Here is a 20,195-nt window from a genome sequence, read left to right as displayed (position 1 = left end):
ACAAAAGAACTTGGTTTGCCTCTGTGCATAAAATGACCCGATGCTGAGATGACCTGATATTGTCTATGAGAATCTTTGACCATTCATCCAGCAGAGCATTTGTGAGATTAGGCACTGATGTGGACGAGAAGTTCTGGCTCACAGTCTGTGCTCTAATTCATCCCAAAGGTGCTCTATCAGGTGAGATCAGGACTTCTTCCAAACCAAAATTGCTCATCCATGTCTTTATGGACCTTGCTTTGTACACTGGTCCAGATCAGTTGGTGGAGGGGGGATTATGGTGTGGGGGGTTGTTTTTCAGGGGTTGGGCTTGGCCCCTTAGTTCCAGTAAAGGGAACTCTTAAGGGGTCAGCATACCAAGACATTTTGGACAATTTCATGCTCCCAACTTTGTGCGAACAGTTTGGGGATGGCCCCTTCCTGTTCCAACATGAATGCGTACCAGAGCACAAAGCAAGGTCCATAAAGACATGGATGAGCGCGTTTGGGGTGGAAGAACTTGATTGGCCTGCACAGATTACTAACCTCAACCCGATAGAACACCTTTGGGATAAATTAGAGCGCAGACTGTGAGCCAGGCTTTCTCTCCAAAATCAGTGCCTAACCTAACAAATGCGCTTCTGGGAGAATGGTCAAACATTCCCATAAACACACTAAACCTACTAACCAACTAACCTACTAACACACTAATCCTAAACCTTGTGGACGGCCTTCCCAGAAGAGTTGAAGCTGTTATAGCAGCAATGGGTGGCCAACTCAATATTGAACCCTACGGACTAAGACTGGGATGCCATTAAAGTTCATGTGTTTGTAAAGGCAGGCGTCTCAATACTTAATATAGTGTAATTAGTTTGGTTGAAAAAAGACTCAAGACCATCTAGTTCAACCACTCAGTCCCAATACTTTTGATAATATAGTGTATGTAACTGAGTGATTTTCATCTGATCTAAGTATTAAATAATATTTGTTATTTTCTATTCTATCAGTATCTTCCACCAACTCCAATGCTGATGAAGACTTATGCTATGCCAACCTTAAAATCGGCCAAAAAGGTGAGTAGAAACAGCCCATCATGGGTGTCTGAATGTACAATAGGTCAATTTAATTATATATAATATTTACAATTAAAAAAATGAATGTCCATTTTAAGTGTGGTCATTCTTTGAAAAAAAAAAAACTGTTCCAAAACTTTGGCAATTTAAACTGAGCATATGTTGATAAATCAATATGTACCATGTTCGCATCTCTAAAGTGTTCCCTCAACATCAGCATAGAAAAACTAGATCTTACCTTTTTTAGATGGACCTTATGTGATAAAATAATACAATTATATCTTTATCAATAAATAACACTATGGGGTTTCTGAAGGTCTTATCATTTTGAGTTACCCATACACAGAGCTTTTTTTCACAGAAAATAGGTACGGGAACTCAACAGCAACCCCCCAAAAAACCCTCTCACCCCCCCACACACACACATCCTCCAAACCGCATCATATTGTGGGTGTGGTCAAATTTAACAGTGGGAGGGTCTTAAAAGGGCATGATACGGGGAGATCATCGAGTGGGTGTGTCGGCATCTGCACTGTACCCTGGGCACCTACATCTCCCTTGCCCCCATCTTGCACTCAGTGGGAGCCATTGGGAGACAGACTTTCACTTACAAACACAGAAGCCAGACTTCTGTGATTACAAGTAACAACAAGGTCTGGGGAATGCCCAGGGAAAAACCAAAGCCTACTTACCACCAGCTCGCAGACAACCAAATTAACCTGTCTAACAGTATGCGTTAAAGACAGGGGTTTAGTCCGCACGCATTTGCAAACGCATGCGTGAGCCACAGAGCCACGTCAAGGCACCCTGGTATCTGTGGTCCTAACACTAACATATAAGTGTCCCCGCAGTGGAGGCACATGTATTCTGATGGTTAGATGAGGGCAGGTGGACTGAAGGGGAGCCACCCCTCCTTAAAGGTACAGGAGCACACTGAACACCCAGAAAGAGCACAATGGCAGCAAAGGTGTTGGTGCACTGCTGGACCAATGCAAACACTACCGCGGTTACAAGCCATAGAGGTGAACAGGAAGTATAGGACCCGAGCCAGAGGTTCCACCAAGTTCCAGCTGAAAAAAAACCCCTGCCCATACATGTAGAGAATTGACGGATGCAGTTATTTGACCTAGATTGTCAAATATCCCTAAAGGGAAAAAAAGCTATATGTGACCTTTATCACATAAGGTCCATCCAACAAGGTGAGACCCTTTCCCTGACGCATTCTTTTCAGTAGATCACAGAAGAAAGTATTGCATTGTTGCCTTATGAGTTTATGTGAAATCTCCATTAATAGCTGTAAAATATTGTATTTATGAATATAGTTCAACTACTCTGTTTCCCCGAAAATAAGACCTAGCGTGATTGTCGGTGATGGCTGAAATATAAGCCCTACCCCCCAAATAAGCCCTACCCTGAAAATAAGACCTACGAGGGCTTATTTGGGGGTAGGGCTTATATTGCAGCCATCACCAACAATCACGCTAGGTCTTATTTTCGGGAGGACCAGGGTAGCTTTGTATCTATGTAACAGAGCCACCAAGAAGGTTAGGCTAAGCAGACAAGTCGGTGCCTAGGCTTTTGTGTACAAACAATGGGTTTCAAGCCCATTGTTTTACACATACTCACTTCAAAGGATCCCATGCTGGGATATGCAATGAAGTGAGTCCCACCCCGGAATCAATTCTTAACTTCCCAGCAACATTCTCCTGCTCAGAATCATGACTAGGATTTGAATTAAAGGGAGCCGGCTTAGGCAAAGTATAGGGAAGTTGACCAACCAGGAGTCACGCTATGTCAACCAATGAGACATCAGCCTGGTTTGATATACACAGACTAGCGGGGAGGTAATGTTCTCTCTTTTCTGGGAGACCAGCCATCAGAATGGAACTTTGGTAAGAATGGGTAATTATGGGAAAGGCATGCCCTTTTAACTCCAACTAAATATGTTTGTAGATTACTGTTTTAAGGAATATACTCATGTAAATATTTTATTTCAACCTAATATTTTCTTCCTTGGTGTAAGACTATAGATAGATATTTTTGGTGTATTAGACTTTTAACAATACTCTAATAAATGCTATTATGTTAAAGGGGTTGTAAAGGTTCATTTTTTATTTTCTACATAGGTTCCTTTAAGCTAGTGCATTGTTGGTTCACTTACCTTTTCCTTCGATTTCCCTTCTAAATGTTTTTTTTCTTTGTCTGAATTTCTCACTTCCTGTTTCTCCTCAGTAAACTTCCCACCATCATCTGAGCGGTATTTAGTCAGCCAGAACAGCTTACTGAACAACTTACTGAGGAGGAACAGGAAGTGAGAAATTCAGACAAAGAAAACAAAGAAAAAAATAAATTTAGAAGGGAAATCGAAGGAAAAGATAAGTGAACCAACAATGCACTAGCTTAAAGGAACCTATTTAGAAAATAAAAAACAAACCTTTACAACCCCTTTAAAGCTTTCACTTCTGGTAAAAGAACTCTCATTTAACCCACCTTATATATTTAAGATAATAAATCTTAAATATATAATTAACGGGTACCACATGCAATACAAACATTATTATTATATTGGACCGTGTTGAACTTGAATGAAGGTGCTTTCACTTTTTACTTTCAATTGTGTATTCAAATTTAAATTTAAAAAAAAATGTTTTTAAAGTATAATTTTTTTAATTTAAAATTTAAATTTAAATTGTATGTTGATTCTCATCTACTGTAACTTTGAGAGTGCACCATATAGAGGTGAGTGTGGCACACACTGATATATTATCATACAGCCGAATTTTGGTTTATTAAAGTGCCAGCAGCTTTTTTTTTTTTTTTAATACATAGATAGGAACATGGGCATTATTTATAATAAACTGAGCATATGAAGAATAAATTAGAGATTACATCCAGGCATAGATAGCGAATTGAACACAAATCTCATTATTTCCTTTAAAAGTATAGGCCCACCCCCTCCTACCTTCTAAGCTTCCCTATTGGACAAGGAGTCTGCCTGTCACATTAAAAAAATATGGTGGCGAGGGTTGGCTCAAGTTGACCGAAAGAAAGAATAACAAATATCTATTAATGAAAGATACAAATATTTGCTGTATAACTTAATATTAATCAGTCTCTCTCCTTCCGTTTTTAGCTCCTTCATCTAGAGCCACTGAAAATGTGAGTCATTTAGGATTGTTCTTAATTTTAAGAATTTATTTTTTATTAAACGTTTCGTTAAAAGAACCTAGAATGGGTTGGTTTGGAGTCAATATTTTTTATTTTTTTTTTATGTTTATTTATTTTGTATTTTTTTAATTTATAAAAAATCTTTAACAAATTAATAATTAAAACTGGGTTTGCCCTTGATACTAGGGACAGAAAGCATCATAAAATACAGTATTTTATATTGTCCAATACACTGCAATGCAACCTTCGGCCGTGTAAATCCTTTCTGAGCATGCGCCATACTTAGTCCGTCCAACTTGCCTACACACGAGCGGACTGTCCGCTGAAACCAAGTTTGGACGGACAAAACCAAGTTTGGACGGACAAAATTACGGAAATTCCGTAAGACTTTGTTCGTCAGACAGTCCGCTGAAAAAGTCCGCTGAAGCCCACACACGAGCGGATTATCCGCTGAAACACGTTTCAGCGGACTAAGTTGGACAGACAATCCGCCCGTGTGTACGCGGCCTTAGGCTTTTCTTTTTTAAATTAGAGTAGTTAGAATAGAGAGCTAAGCATGTGAAAAAGAACCTAGAGTTGCCTCAAATTTAGAACATTAACCGCTTCAGCGGTTACCCCCCTCCTGACCAGAGCACTTTTTTCGATTCGGCACTGCGTCGCTTTAACTGACAATTGCAAGGTCGTGCGACGTTGTATTATTTTATTATTTTAGCTGACAATTGCGCGGTCGTGCGAAGTTGCACCCAAACAAAATTGACGTCTGTTTTTTCCGACAAATAGAGCTTTCTTTTGGTGGTATTTGATCACCTCTGCGGTTTTTATTTTTTGCGCTATAAACAAAAAAAGCATCAATTTTGAAAAAAAAAGCAATATTTTATTTTACTTTTTGCTATAATAAATATCCCCCAAAAATAGATAACAAAACTAAGTTTTTCCTCAGTTTAGGCCGATACGTAGTCTTCTACATATTTTTGGTAAAAAAAAATTGCAATAAGGGTATATTGATTAGTTTGCGCAAAAGTTATAGCGTCTAAAAAAATAGGGGATAGTTTTATGGTGTTTTTATTATTATTATTTTTTTTACTAGTAATGGCGGCGATCTGCGATTTTTTTTTATTGGGACTGCGACATTATGGCGGACACATCGGACATTTTTTACACATTTTTGGGATCATTGTCATTTATACAGCAATCGCTGCTATATAAATGCACTGATTCCTGTGTAAATGACACTGGCAGTGAAGGGGTTAACCAGTGGGTGGCAGTGTAGGGGTTAAGTGTTCCTAGGGGTGTGTTACTAACTGTGGGGGGGGCTGGGCTTTCATTTAGTGAACACTGATCTCTGCTCTAATCACATGGAGCAGAGATCAGCATCACTAGTTGCTAGGCAGAATGGAGAAATGCTGTTTAAACGGCATTTCTCCATTCAGCCGCCCCGTTAAACAATCGCGGGTATGCCCGCGGTGATCGAGTCCGCGGGACCCGCGACCGGACTCGCGGGGGTCTCGGGCGGCACGCTCGCGATGGCAGGGCGGTATTAAAGATTGGACGTACCTGTACGCCAAGATGCCTGCCCGTGCCATTCTGCTGATGTACATCGGCGTGCGCTGGTCAGGAACCGGTTAAAACTAAAATCAGAAAATTATGGGATCAATCAGCAAAGGGGAGGAGCCGGGAGTGCTGGCAGGGGACCCAGAAGAAGTGGATAGAGGCTGCCCTGTGCTAGATCATTGCACAGAGCAGGTAAGTATAATATGTTACAAATTGTACTTTACCTTTTAAAACTAAAATCAGAAAAAAGGAAAAATAGTGGCGCTTAACTATAAATTATAACTAACTCCAAGAAATGTGACAACAATTAAATGGTATGAACAACATGTGTGAGCACAACAATTGTCTCACCCTGTGATAAGTGAACCAAATAAATGTGTCACAGAACAAACAAAATTAAGATAAAGTTCATGAAAATGTCCAAAAGTATCCTTTGAAGTAACGTCTTTTCTTATTCCATCCACCACACCAAAGTGATCAGTGATTCCACTCCCTTAAGAAACGCACTCACTGACTCCCAGCACCTTCGTACCCGAGGTGTGCGAGCTTGGAAGCGCTGTTCTCACCCTGTCCTCTGTGCCCAGACCCAGATGCCAATCTCACCACTTCCCCGTTCAGCTCCAAACACTGCACATTACTGGTGATGATTGCTGCGCAGCCACGCCCCCCAACGTTTCATCATACATTGACTTCCTCATGGGGTTGGCTGCCATGGCACGACAATCAAACCATTTATACCCTTCCATCCATTCCATTCACAAGATCCTCCACAGCGCTTGCGCACATCTCGTGTCCCCGCTAGACATGTGCGATTCGTTTTGTACGAATCTCAAATTCGTACGAATTTCCCTAAATTCGTACGTTCGGGAGGATCCGAAATACGAATTGCCATGCGTCCGAATTTTGTTACGAAATACAAACTTTTGTTTTACGAATTTTCGGATCAGTCGTCATCGCATCGACAAGTCATTATGATTATTATGAGGGGTTCCCACCATCCCTGTGCTATGCTGACTTCCTCCTGGGGCTGTACCCAAATTCCTGTGCTGTACTGACATACTGAGCACAGCAGGAGTACAGCCCCAGGAGGAAGTCGGCAAAGCACAGGGATGGTGGGAGCCCCTCATCTAACGAAAATTTGTTTTTCGGATAGGAAATTCTTCAACGGAATTTCGGATAAAAACCAAACTTCCATCAGCATCAACTGTCATATTGAGGTATATTTTTGCCTTTAAATTCATCGTAAAGAACGTTCATACAAGTTAACGAACCTAACGACAATTCGTATTTCGTACGAATTGAAATTGAATTTCGGACACGAAATACGAAGTACGAATTAATTTTAATACGAACCGTAACGGAACAGAACGAAACAAATTTATTGACGGCACCCATGTCTAGTCCCCGCTGGTATAATCTACCGATGATCTATGTTCATATTGAGCATTACACCCTAACTCAAGGTTAATGTAGTATCTGGTATGCATTTAACATAATACATGTACCCTGCTATATATCCTTCAAACATTATTCCACATGGTCAGTTTAAAGTAGGATGCTTTACAAACATGTACATATTTTTCTTAACATAGTGCGCTCCCATCCTATCTTCTCATATGGATAATGATCACATTGTGAAGTTATACTCAATATACCCATCCGATGTACTAACATGGGGTCACCGAACAAATGCATCTCAAAACCCCATCCCGTGACTCCATAATTAGCCGTCAACCAGAATTAACCCCTTGCCACCGAGCTTACGCAGATGTGTGTACTCGGCTTCCGGGGGTTATACTGGGATCATGCCCACACCTGCAGGCATCATCCCGGTACTGATCTTTATACCTGGCGATCGGCTTTCCAGCCATAAAAAACGATGCGGCTAAAAGCCGTTCGGCTGTTATGCCGGAGGAGCGGTAGGGGACGTTCCCCCGCTGCCTCCCACCGCTCTTACCGGGGCTCCCGTTCAATCGGGAGCCCCGATCAAACATCCAATGCCTCTGGCAGCTAGGGAGGGACTGGAATGAAGCCGTAAGCGGCTTCATTCCAGTCTCCTAATTGTAAACACGGAAGCAACGTCATGACACCACTTCCCGTTTACTCGGCTGCCAATGGTCCTGGATTTAAAAATATATACAGTATTCAGAGTCGCCGAAAATGGCGATCTGAATACTTTGAAGTGTAAAGGAGGGATCGGTGGTCTTTTAGACCCCCGATCCCTCCATAAAGAGTACCTGTCACCAAATATTACTGTCACAAGGGATTTTTACATTCCTTGTTGTGACAGCAATAAAAGTGATCAAAATTATTATTAAAAAAAAAAAACAATTTATTCATTTTAAAATAAATAAGAAAAAAAAATTTAAAGCGCCCCCTCGTCCCCGAGAGCTCGCATATGTAAACAGTGTTCAAATCACACATGTGAGGTATCGCCGCGATCGTCAGAGTGAGAGCAATAATTCTAGCACTAGACCTCCTCTGTAACTCTAACCTGGTAACTGGAAAAAAAAATGTAAAGCGTCACCTATTGAGATTTTTAGGTAGCGTAGTTTGTCGTCATTCCACAAGTGCGTGCAATTATAAAGCGTGACACGTTTGGTATCTATTTACTCGGCGTAACATCATCTTTCACATTATGCAAAAAAATTGGGCTAATTTTACTGTTTAGTTTTTTTAAAATTCATGAAACTGTCCCTTTTGCCAAAAAGTTGCATTTAAAACACCGCTGCGCAAATACCGTGTGACATAAAATATTGCAACAATCGGCATTTTATTCTTTAGAGTCTCTGCTAATATATATATATATATATATATATATATATATATATATATATATATATATATATATAATATTTGCGGGTTCCAAGCAATTTTCTAGAAAAAAATATGGATTTTAACTTGTAAACACCAAATGTCAAAAATAGGCTTAGTCATGAAAGGGTTAATAGAACCCCAAATCCGAACTTGTGTAAGTAAGGTTAAATAAATATCCATAAAAATACACATGTTAGGAGATATATACCTGAAGACAGCCACCGCTGTCTACGGCGCATGTGCCGTAGACAGCAGGGCGCAGGCGCGCTGGGTAAGCCGCAGATCACGGCGATATGCCACGAGTGTCGGCTCCCAGGCGCATGCGCGGGAGTGACCCACGGAGACCCACCAAGAAGATGGACGCTCGGAACTACAGGGGACAGCGGTGACTTCGCTGGCTCCTGTGTCAGGTAAGTGGCACATAATGGACTACTATGCGATGCACAGTAGTCCATTATGCTTTACCTTTGCAGGGAATCAAAGAGGAAGTAAACCCATCAGGGTTTACTTCCTCTTTAAACTGACCATGTGGAATAATGTTTGAAGGATATATAGCAGGGTACATGTATTATGTTAAACGCATATACTACATTAACCTTGACAGGAAAAGGGAGAGGGCAGTTTCTTGCCCCCCCCTTTTCCTCATGGGAGAGCGACTGGATCAGCTGTTCCCCCAAGTTCCCCAGAAGAGCCTGTGGCTCGCGGGGAAACAGCTGTTAGTCATGTGTATTGAGGAGGAGTACAGGTGACCCCTCTTCAGACCAGTTTTTCTGGGGTATGCAGGGCTATTTAAAGGGGGTTCCGTTTAGGGGGCTCATTTGCCTCAGAAGAAGAGCTGTGGTGTTCTCTCTGGGTTCTGCCCTGAACAAGCAGTCTCTTCTGAGGCCGGAAGATGAGCCTCCTTCGGCGACTGATCGAGCGGGCTGGAGAGGATGGCGGGGAAGCCTGGAGTCGCCAGTGCCTAGACTTACCCCACCCGTCGTGTCAAGAGGCTCCGGAGCTACACTGCCTGTCAGCCGTCCTGGTGCGGAGGAGAGAAGAGGAGAGCGGCCAACGGTGGATGCCCGGGAGCCGTCGCTGCGTCAGGAAGAAGCGGATGCCGAAAATGTGGAGGAGGAGCCGGCGCGTCAGCAAGGAAGCGCCGCCCCGGTCGTTCGAATGGGGCGGCGAAGAGGAAGTGAAACCCCCCGCCGGAGCTATTCACCTACCCCGCCGCGCCCTGCTGTACATAAAACCCCTGGTCCTTCTCAGGACCGTACCAGAGGGCAGGCGGCAGAAAGGCTTGGAGCGGGCAGGCAGAGCGGCCAGCTGAGCGGAAGAGCTCCCACGTCTGAAGCGGTGGGCAGGGCCGGAGGCGGTATGGAAGGCGGAGCAACCTCTCTGAGGGAGTGGTCTCCCTCTCCGCAGCGTCAGGCATCACCTAGGCAACCGACCATGCTGCCTTTCACTGAAGCAGGGCTTGATAGTGGGCCTGCTTTGCATCAAGGGAGTTGCAGGTATGAATGAACCTTCTGTTAACCCTTTCATGACTAAGCCTATTTTTAAAATTTGGTCTTTACAAGTTAAAATACATATTTTTTGCTAGAAAATTACTTGGAACCCCCAAACATTATATATATTTTTTAAGCAGACACTCTAGAGAATAAAACGGTGATTGTTGCAATATTTTATGTCACACGGTATTTGCGCAGCGGTGTTTTAAACGCAACTTTTTGGGAAAAGGGACATTTTCATGAATTTTTAAAAAACAAAACAGTAAAATTAGCCCAATTTTTTTGCAAAATGTGGAAGATAATGTTACGCCGAGTAAATAGATACCAAACATGTCACACTTTATAATTGCACGCACTTGTGGAATGACGAAAAACTACGGTACCTAAAAATCTCAATAGGCGACGCTTTCAATTTTTTTTCCGGTAACCAGGTTAGAGTTACAGACAAGTTTATGTACATAGAGGAGGTCTAGTGCTAGAATTATTGCTCTTGCTGTGACGATCGCGGCGATACCTTACATGTGTGATTTGAACACAGTTTACATATGCGGGTGCAACTTCCGTATGCGTTTTTTTTGCTGCGCGAGCTTGCGGCGGCGGGGGGAGGGCGCTTTAAATAAAAAAATCTTATTTATTTTATTTATTTTAAAATGAATAAATAGTTTTTTTTTAAATAAAAATTGTATCACTTTTATTGCTGTCACAAGGAATGTAAACATCCCTTGTTACAGTAATAGGTGGTGACAGGTACTCTTTATGGAGGGATCCGGGGGTCTAAAAGACCCCCGATCCCTCCTTTACACTTCAAATTATTCAGATCACTGTTTTCGGCGACTCTGAATAGTGTATTTCTTTTGAAATCTGGTGCCATTGGCAGCCGAGTAAATGGGAAGTGACGTCATGACATCGCTTCCGTGTTTGAGCATAGCAAGACCATGTTGTGAATTATGTTTCACCTGGTGACTATGCAGGAAATAGATCTATATCAGATCTCTCTAAGGCCCCTTTCATACGACAAACCCACTCGGATCCGCCTGTCCGTTTTTTTTAGGCGGATCCGAGCGAGCCATCCATTGACGCCTATGGGCAGGCGAATGTCATCTCTAAACCTTTCACTTTCTGATGCTATTCTCATTTTCAGCTATCCTTGTTTTTTCAGCTAGCCATCCTATTTGTCCCCAAACCATGAGTCAGTCACCATTTATACAAAAGACACTCAAATTCAAAGATGGGAGACCATCATATGGTAAGTTTCAGGAAAAGAGTGCCTCCCTTTGTGGATTGCTTTGAATTTTTTCAGCCCCGTATACTCATGCTCTCTAAGTTCAAGAGCCACGGAAGGCAGATGTTCTTTGGAGGAGACCTAGAGGTCACTCCCATTCAAGGGAAAAGTTCCAAGGACGTCTTATAGCTTCTTCCTAGAGCAGCGCTACCATCCCAGCAAAAGTCCTGCAGTGCCTGTGGCGCACTACCTATGCCCAATAGGCTGGTGAGTAAAGACTGCGGAGGAGTTTGCAGTTGACAGGTAACGCTCAAATATCATTGTTATTGAAGAGGGTGGAGTGAGATATTATGCTTTACTTATTTCAATTATCTCGGCCTGGTAGACCCCTCCTAGTTGCCTGTCACTAGAAGAGCAACCTGGCACCCGACAAGTGGTGTTAACCCACTTAGTTCCGCTACTCTGGCAAGGTGACAGCCTGTGGACAGTAGTAGCTCCTCTTCATCAGAGGAAGGCCCGGAACTGCTTGGCTTCAGTTTTCCCTCTATTGAACTATGTATCCAGACAGTCAAGCAGGCCAATTGTATGGGTAAAGTCATATTCACCCTTTCTTCAGAATGGCAAAGTCCTGAGAGAAAATCTCCTTTATTTATCTATACAGGTTTTATGCTCATTAGAGATTGGATAGCATCGCTTTGATCCCTGCCTACAGTAGATATGATGTTTGAAACTTTGGGCTGAATTTGTTTTCTCAGGCAAGTTTGGGTGACAGGAAGTCCATCCTGCTCCTGCAAGATGGGAAGCAAAGGGATAAGGAATGTTCCTCCTCTCAGCAGATTCCATTCTTCTAGGCAGATGGGCTGCTATAATACATACATATTAGACCTGGGGGGGGGGGGGTTCGTCCTGATTCCATTCACAAAAAGAATATACAGGCTTCATTTCAACCCTGTATGTAGTTTGCAAGAGATGGTGGCTAGCGTCCGGTTGTAGACCTGAAGAGGTTAACATTTTTTATCCAGTTAGAGATCTTCAAAATGGAGTCCATTAAACCAGCGCAGCCAGATGGCAAAATGCTATTTTTGGATCTTCACGATGATCTAAACATCCCAAAATATTTCTTTCATAATTGGTAAGCTTGCAATTGGCTAGATGCATTTCCAGTTTAACAGTCTGCCTTTTGGCCTATGCAGGTCTCCGAGGCTCTTCACAAAGGTTCTCAGTGCAGTGTTAGCTATACTCAGAAAACAAGTTCTCCGGATGCACCACTACTTGGACAACATTATTCTTCTATCCAGAGGTCTGAAACAATTGCTGATGCACCCAGGGATTCTCATAAACACCCTGTGGGGATATGGCTGGTTTATTAACTCTCTCTAACTTAACAGTTAGTATGCCGGGAGGTACTCTGCCAACTCCTCTGTTCGGCTTCCACCAGAGAAAAATGGTGGCAGTCAAAGAAGGAATGCTGAAGACAGTAATCTCCATGTGTTTGACCATTTCTCAGTGCCTCAATCTTTGGAGCACAATGTCATCATACCAATAATCCCTTGGGCGCTCTGACTTCGGCAGTTTAAGCTGGGATTCTTAGCACAATAGAGGAAACAGAGTCTGGCACAGTTATCAACTGTCACTCAGTATGAGTAGGAGTATACGGTGGTGGCTGAAGAGGGAGAAATTGATGAAGTCGCCCCATTAGAACCATTCATTAGACTAGATCACAATTGCTATTCATCTCGGCAAAGATAGCCTAGAAGGCACACTGCGAGAAACCGTTGGTTCAGTCCAATGGGAGAATCCCAGCCAAGCCGGGTAGTCTTAAATACCTTAGAAATCCAAGCAGCTACTTTAGCACCTTTCGCCTTACTACACATAATCAAGGGAAGATCAGTTTCTCTGCAGTTGAACAACATGGCAGCAGTTGCCTATATTCATCACCAAGGAGGAACTTGTGGCAATATGCTATTAAGAGAGGTCAACCCCATGCTGTTGGGGTCAGGAAAGTAGTTTATCTCCTAGGGAACTGGAACACACAGATAGACTGACCATCATGCAAACTTTCCAGAGCACAAGTGGGCCCTACACTGTAGGTCTTCTATAAGCTGGTGGGGTCAAACACAGACACACTACGTTGCTTCTCACAGCAATTTCAAACTTAGGAGGATGTTTGAATCAGTTCCGCACCCCAAGGCAGAGGGGACAAATGCCTTGATTTTCTCCATGGACCTGCAAACTAGCCTATATATTTTCCAACAACATTTCTCGTAATGAGATTCCTCTTGAGTCCGTTGAGAGTGAACATGTTAGTCATATCCATTTCTCCATTTGGACAATGAGGGCATTGAGTTTTTGTGGCCATTCATCTCATGAGACAGAAGCCAATTCCCCTTTGCACATACGCAGGCCATGGCTGCAAACAGGAGAATGATAGGGAAAGCATGAGAACCTAACCTGCTCCAGGATGATCTCTAATTGTGGAGTGTGAGAAGGCACTTTACTAACAACATCTATGCCAAAATCTAGTACAATTTTGCGTTATTTCTCAGCAGGGCGAGATATTGATACTACTGCACCTCCGGTGACAGCTGTTCTGGACTTCTTGTAGACCAAATTAGACATTAGATATTCCTTGAGATTGCAAGTGTCGACTAGGTTGGCAATAACAAGGCTTAAATGTGCCGGAAATACTTTCGTTTGCACAAATTTGGAAGACAGTCAGTAGGTTTCAACCACCACAAAAAAGGATCTTTCCCAGTGGAATCTATCAGTGTTGCTGGATTTCAAATCAGTTTGAGCATTTGCTCCAACAGAACAGTGTTCAGTTTGTGACATTACCTACTAGGCAGTATCTATCGCAAGATCTTCAAGCAGAAGGATGTCTGAGATTTAAGCTCAGAGAGCTTCAGAAAAAGATATTGTTTTCTTTCCAGAAGGAGTAGACTTGTGACCGGTAGATCATCTTGTATCAAGGGTAGCGACAGCCCTCTATCTAACAGTCATCTGGGTATTGCCTAACTTCCCAGAGGATCACCAGTAGGATCACACAAATTGGACGTGTACAGAAATTGAAGTCCCGATCCAAAATTGCTCTTTTCAGAACATATAATAAGCCTTTCATCTTTACAACTGGAATTCGTCAGGGAAAAGAGGCTACCTCCTGGACTTAGTAGCTTTGGTCGTGCATATAGGGCGAGGGGTTGTGAACCTCCTTCAGCAGTGGGTACATACTCTCCCAGAGTGGTTTTCAGTCTCATGGACTGCCCATTCAAAGGCATCCATGCAATCCATCTGCAGGGAAGTATCATGATTGCCCTATTATACCCTTTCAAGCATTAGGCCGCGTGCACACGAGCGGACTGTTCGCCCAACTTTGTCCGTCCAACAGTTTCGGCAAACAGTCCGCTCAAAATTAGCATGGACGGACATGGCCACACACGACGAACGAACAGTCCGCTGAAACCGTGCGCGATGACGTGAACGGCACGTACGACGGGACGAAAAATACGACGTCCTATACACTGCATTATAACTTTCGGCGTGTAAATCCTTTCTGAGCATGCGCCAAACTTAGTCTGTCGAACAAGCCTACACACGGGCGGACTGTTTGCTGAAACAAGGTTTCAGCGGACAGTTTTTCGGAATTTCCGAAAAACCTTGTTCGTCCAACTGTCCGCTGAAACTGTCCGCTGAAAGCCCACACACGAGCGGACTGTCCGCCCAAACACTGTTCAGCGGACAAGGTTGGGCGAACAGTCCGCCCGTGTGTACGCGGCCTTACTGGTTAGATTTGGGGGTCTTGCCATTAGGGGACTGTGGAGGAAGGACTGTTCTGTCTTCTGTCCCATTCTAATTAAAAATTGATTCAACAAGTAGAACCAAGCCAGTGAGATAGTTATTTATCACTAGTATGCTGCCATGGTGGCATCAGGAAAATGGAAAATTGTATCAAATACTTACGGTAATTTTCCTTTCCTGACTCCAAACCATGGCAGCATACGGACCCACCCTTGTACGTTTTTGTATGTAGCTAATTACAAAGAAAGGGATGGGGCCTTTCATTTATGCTATTCACTGGTCCTGAGGGAGGCTATCACTAGTATTTTGCCATGGTTTGACGTCAGGAAAGGAAAATTACTGTAAGTATTTGATACAATTTTCAGTTTTCCCCTCCAAAAAAAGATGTTGGTATCTGCGATTTCATAAAAGGCAGATCAATATATTTTAAAGAAAAAAGGAGTGAAAGAGAGTCCACTTCACCTTCTGACTCTGATCTGAATCCATATAAACTGGACTTTTATTAGGGTTTGAGGCATTGCACAGCTTTCTGTCTGGATGAGTCTCTGGGCTCACCCTCAATCAAGCAGGAATGTTTTGAAAGCAGTACATATGATACACCAGGGCTTTTTTTTCAAATGTGAGGGAACACAGTTTCGGCACCTCCAGCACTAAAGGTATCTAATGGCAAGGGGTGCTGGGGTGTGCTTCAGGGTTTATTGATACTGGCCTCTGGGGGATCTATTGTTGTTGATGGTGGGTCTTATGTGGCTGGGGGGGTCAGTTGTTACTAGGAGGGATCTACTGTTGAGAGAAGGGTCTATTGTTGTTGATGGTGGGTCTTATGTTGCTGTGGGGGGTCAGTTGTTGCTAGGAGGGATCTACTGTTGAGAGAGGGGTCTATTGTTGCTGGCTGCTGGAGGATCCATTGATGCTGGCTGGTAGAAGATTTGTTGTTGCTGCCGGGGGTCTATTATTGCTGGGGGGGGGGGGGGGTATGTTGTTGGAAGAGGTCCATTGTTGCTTAGGGGATTTGTTGTTGATGGGGGTGTATTGTTGCTGACTGCAGGGGAACTTTTTTTTTTTTTTTTTACTGCTTTTCTTGTTATCATTGACAAATTCCATACAAATTACTTAGCACTAATGCTACTTGTATTCTCTAAAAGGGGCGGTAGTGGGAGGTAGGTAGGAGTTGGAACCAAAGTACAGTGCTTTAAGGTGGGTAGGAGACCGAGACAAGGGGTGACTCTGAAAGGGGGAGTTCTTTAAACCTAAATAAAGCCCTGATGATACAGCTCACTTTGTTCTAGAATTTGACATGTTTTTTATTCCCTGATATTAAAGAGATCCTGTCATCAACTTTTTTTTAAATCAGAACAAGGAATTTTACTTACATTTGATGAGAAGTGTCCCTTGTGCTGGTGCCGACTGTCTTTGTTGAAATCTTCTGACTAGTGATGGACGAACTTCCGACGGGACGTTTCGCGAACGCGAAATGCGAACGGACCCAAACGTTCGCGAAACCGACCGTTCGCCGCGGGCCCCATTGACTTCAATGGGAGGCGAACTTTGCAAACCTTCATGTCGAATTTGCGGCCACGTGGTAATTATTAGGGGGTAAAACGTAGTCCCACCATCTGGACAATGACATAATACATGTATGAGGTGAATTTGGGATCGATAACTACAAGCATTTTTATTTTATTTGGGAAATTGTTCTAACAATTCAGGACTATGGAGCTAATGAAGGCAATGGAGGAGAGGGAAGGTCAGGGACCAGGGTAGGCAAAGAAGAGGGTGCAGGAGATGATCACCAGCAGCGTGACATACCGGAATGACACATGCACCGTGATAGAGGCATCTGACAGCAGCACCGTAATACAGAGCACTGACAGCAGCACCGTGACATACAGCGCTGACAGCAGCACCGTGACATACAGCGCTGACAGCAGCACCGTGACATACAGCGCTGACAGCAGCACCGTGACATACAGCGCTGACAGCAGCACCGTGACATACAGCGCTGACAGCAGCACCGTGACATACAGCGCTGACAGCAGCACCGTGACATACAGCGCTGACAGCAGCACCGTGACATACAGCGCTGACAGCAGCACCGTGACATACAGCGCTGACAGCAGCACCGTGACATACAGCGCTGACAGCAGCACCGTGACATACAGCGCTGACAGCAGCACCGTGACATACAGCACTGACAGCAGCACCGTAAGCAGCCCCAGGAGGAAGTCAGCACAGCACAGGGATGGTGTGATCCCCTCATAATAAGAACCCCCAGGAGGAAGTCAGCACAGCACAGGGATAGTGTGATCCCTTCATAATAAGAACCCCCAGGAGGAAGTCAGCACAGCACAGGGATATCATAAGCAGCCCCAGTAGAAATATGACACCGCTCAACCTCTTCAAAGAGGAGGGTAGGGGCATATAGTACGGTGTGCTTTTTTGGGTCAAGGAAGTGAGCCAAATGAATTAAGAAGGTCTGTGTGCTTGATTAAAAAAATAGTTTATAGACATATACATGGTCTACTGGTCACATGTGTTGAATTCCTCCGAGATCCATGCCTCATTCATTTTTAGAAATGTGAGGTAGTTAACACTGTGGTGAGCTAGGCGAGTACGCTTATCGGTCACAATCCCCCCTGCTGCGCTGAACGTCCTTTCGGACAGGACACTGGATGAGGGGCAAGCCAACAGTTCGATTGCAAATTGGGCAAGCTCTGGCCAGAGGTCAAGCCTGCCCACCCAGTAGTCTAGGGGTTCATCACTCCTCAGAGCGTCCACATCGGCCGTTAACCCAATGTAGTCGGACACCTGACGGTCTAGGCGTTCCCTGATGCTGGATCCGGATGACACCTGTCGATGGGTCGGCTGAAAGAATGACCTCATATCCGAAGTCACCAACACATCTTCAAACCGGCCTCTTCTTGCAGGCGCTGTTGGATTGGTACCCGCAAATCCTTCTCTGGGAGTGGGAATTGCTCCTCTGCCAGCGCACGCAAAAGCAGAATGCAGCATTTCTCGAAGCAAGGCCTGGAAGTGCTGCATTCTGACAGCCCTCTGCGACGGCGGTAACATTTCCGCCATTTTGTGTTTGTACCGGGGGTCTAAGTACGTTGCCACCCAGTACTGGTCCTTGACCCTCATGCTTTTTATACGGGGGTCCCTATTAAAACACTGGAGCATGAAGGCCCCCATTTGCACTAAAGTGGAAGCGGTGTGGTGGCCTGGCTCCTGCTCATCATCCAGGATAATGTCGTCCTCTTCATTCTCCTCTCCCCATCCTCGCACAACAGGGATCCCAGAAAGGTTTAAAGCATGCTCTTCTTGCTCCTGCTCATCCGCCCCGGCACCATCCTCCTCTGACTCCTCATCAGACTCCTGTTGTTGACTTGTCTCAGATAGAGTAGCCCCCCCTGGGAATTCATCCAGCATTGCGACTTCCTCATCTTCCCGCTCCTGCTCCTCCACAGCCTGATCAATGACACGACGCAATGCACGCTCCAGAAAGAAGGCATAAGGTACCATGTCACTGATGGCGCCATGGCTGCGACTGACCAGTTTGGTGATCTCCTCAAATGGCCGCAGAAGTCTGCATGTGTCGCGCATGAGCAGCCACTGGCGCGGTGAAAAAAAACCCAGCTCCCCAGAACCGTTTCTTTCGCAGAGTTCATACAGGTAGACGTTAACTGCACGTTTCTGCTGGAGCAGCCTATCAAGCATATAGAAGGTTGAGTTCCATCGCGTCGGGCAATCGCAAATAAGACGTCTGACCGGCAGATGGTGTCGCCGCTGAATGTCAGCAAGGCGAGCCATGGCCGTGTAAGATCTTCTGAAATGGGCCGAGATTTTCCTTGCCTGCCGCAAGATGTCCTGGACCCCAGGGTATTTGACAAGGAATCGCTGCACGACCAAGTTTAAGACGTGTGCCATGCACGGCACGTGCGTGATTTTGCCCTGTTTCAATGCGCTAAGCAGATTGGCACCGTTGTCACACACCACTTTACCAACTGTCAAATTGAGCGGTGTTAGCCACTCATCTGCCTGTGAACGCAAAGCTGAAAGGAGTGCCGGGCCAGTGTGGCTCTTTGCTTCCAGGCACAACAGACGCAGCACGGCATGGCAACGTCTCACCTGGCATGTGGAATAGGTTCTGGGGAGCTTGGGCGGTGCAGTGGAAGAGACGCTAGCAGCGGAAAAGGAGGAGGCAGCTGAGGAGGAGAGGGAGGAGGATGGAGTAGGAGGAGGAGAAGAAGAGTCAGGCCTGCATGCAATCCGTGGCGGTAAAACCAAATCTACACGGGTGCCACGGGTTACATGCTTGACGGCCGTCAGAAGGTTCACCCAGTGGGCAGTAAAACTGATATACCTTCCCTGCCCGTGTTTGCTAGACCACGTGTCTGTGGTCAGATGTATCTTGGCACCGACACTGTGTGCCAGAGATACATTCACTTGCCGCTGAACATGGCCATATAGCTCTGGGATGCCCTTCTCTGAGAAATACTTCCTTCCTGGGACCTTCCATTGTGGTGTTCCAATGGCCACAAATTTGCGAAAGGCCTCCGAGTCCACCAGTTTATATGGCAGTAGTTGGCGGGCTATGAGTTCTGACAAGCCAGCCGCCAACCGTTGGGCAAGAGGGTTATCCGGCATCATCATTTTTTTACGCTCAAACATTAGGCCCACGGAAGCCTGCCTTTTTGCAGAAAAATGTGAGCTTGGCGTGATGGAAGGTGGAGTGGAGGACAATTGTGAGGAGAGAGGAGAAGGAGAAGTAGAAGACGAGGCTGGACGGTGAGAGCCTGCAGTGTGGCTTTGTGTGTTCCGTTGCTCCCACTGGGCTCGGTGATGGCTGCTCATGTGCCTTCTTAAGGCGGTCGTCCCTAGGTGAGTATTGGGCTTACCGCGACTAACGCGTTGACTGCAAAGATTGCAGATGGCAACGCTATTGTCAGCAGCGGACACGTTAAAAAAAGCCCACACTGCGGAGCCATGTGCCGGTGTCCTGGGAGCGCCAGATGTGACCGTACATGGTCGATGACTCGCTCCTGATACATTTGCAGTCTGCTTTGTCCCTGCTGTGCAATGTAAGTCATTGCTGCT

At 44.8% G+C, this 20,195-nt stretch overlaps 1 protein-coding gene across 3 annotated transcripts in view; it reads left to right on the top strand.

Annotated features, from left to right (window-relative positions):
- Positions 1-20,195, top strand: part of LOC143973519 (uncharacterized) — a 115,219-nt gene that overhangs the window by 53,680 nt on the left and 41,344 nt on the right. For all 3 annotated transcript variants that reach the window (XM_077474438.1, XM_077474437.1, XM_077474436.1), the window contains exons 11-12: positions 987-1,052; positions 4,186-4,211. In XM_077474438.1, coding sequence (XP_077330564.1) covers positions 987-1,052; positions 4,186-4,211 — 92 coding nt within the window. The remainder of the gene's footprint in view (positions 1-986; positions 1,053-4,185; positions 4,212-20,195) is intronic.

Source organism: Lithobates pipiens, unplaced genomic scaffold (assembly GCF_037356315.1).
Source record: "Lithobates pipiens isolate NorthernLeopardFrog02 unplaced genomic scaffold, aLitPip1_a1.2 Scaffold_83, whole genome shotgun sequence".
Classification (NCBI taxonomy): Eukaryota; Metazoa; Chordata; class Amphibia; order Anura; family Ranidae; genus Lithobates; species Lithobates pipiens.
Note: the sequence above shows the minus strand (reverse complement) of the source record. Positions and strands in the feature narration are given on the sequence as shown.